The following is a 1,049-nucleotide window of genomic DNA, read 5'->3' on the forward strand; positions in this document are numbered from 1 at the left end:
GTAACGCTAGTAACGCCACTACAGCTGCTGCTGCTGCTACCGCTCCTCCTATTGTCATTCACGTCGTAAGAGAACAGTTTCCTGAAATGTATGCCAGTTAGTTGAGTTGTTGGATGATTTTGTTGTTGTTTTTGATATTTTTAACAATTTTTAGGAAAAAGAGAGAGAGAGAGAGAGAAAGAGAGAGAGAGAGAGAGAAAGAGAGAGGAGAAAGAGATATTAACATTAAAAAAATAGCCTCAAAATTCCACTAAATAAAGAAAATTTCCAAAGACGCTAAACATTTCAGAAATTTTGTATCGTCTCATTAAGGCTCACTCATTTATTTTTAGGTGTCAAAATATTTATTATCTATTTTATTACATTTATTATTATTAATTAGTTAGTTAGTTGGTTAATTAATCTATAAACCAATTAATTTATTTTTATTTACGAGAAAACAAATTAAAATTTGAAATTAAAATAAATGCGCGAATTAATTTGAGTCTGGCTATTGTTGGCTATTGCTGGCTATATAAATATCTAATAAGCATTCATTATTATTATCATATTTATTATTGTTTTTATGTTTTTATTGTTACCTGAGACTTAGATGCAAAGCTTTTAACGCTTCTTTCAATGCTTCTCTATTTCTGTCCTATCTGCTATTCGCTAAAGTCATCATCGTCATCATCATCAACGACAACGTCATCATCATCGTCGTCTTCGTCATCTTTGCCATTGCATTAACTACTACCAACTGCCTGCCAACCAGCCAACCAACCAACTATCTGCTCAATACTTTGACCAATTAAAAATCTAACCAACCAACCAACCAATCAACTAACCAACCAACCAACCAATCAACCAATCAGCTAACCAACCAACCAACCAATCACAAACAGTCTTTCAGAACGTCAACGTGATGGTGTTTGTTGGACTTGGATTCCTGGCTACCTTCCTCAAGAGGTACAGCTACAGTGGCATCACATTCAACCTCTTGCTGGGTGCCATTGTGATCCAATGGGCGGTATTAACCAATGGGTGGATTCTAAATTTTAAAGATGGCA

General features: G+C 34.8%; 1 protein-coding gene across 1 annotated transcript; it reads left to right on the plus strand.

Annotated features, from left to right (window-relative positions):
* Positions 1–883: 883 nt before the first annotated feature.
* HELRODRAFT_92979 (hypothetical protein) lies at positions 884–1,049 on the plus strand (the record flags this gene model as incomplete). The annotated part of the gene is made up of 1 exon (XM_009016580.1): positions 884–1,049. A coding segment is annotated over one exon (166 nt), but the record flags the coding sequence as incomplete, so codon positions are not given.

This window comes from Helobdella robusta (assembly GCF_000326865.2).
Source record: "Helobdella robusta unplaced genomic scaffold HELROscaffold_1845, whole genome shotgun sequence".
NCBI lineage: Eukaryota > Metazoa > Annelida > Clitellata > Rhynchobdellida > Glossiphoniidae > Helobdella > Helobdella robusta.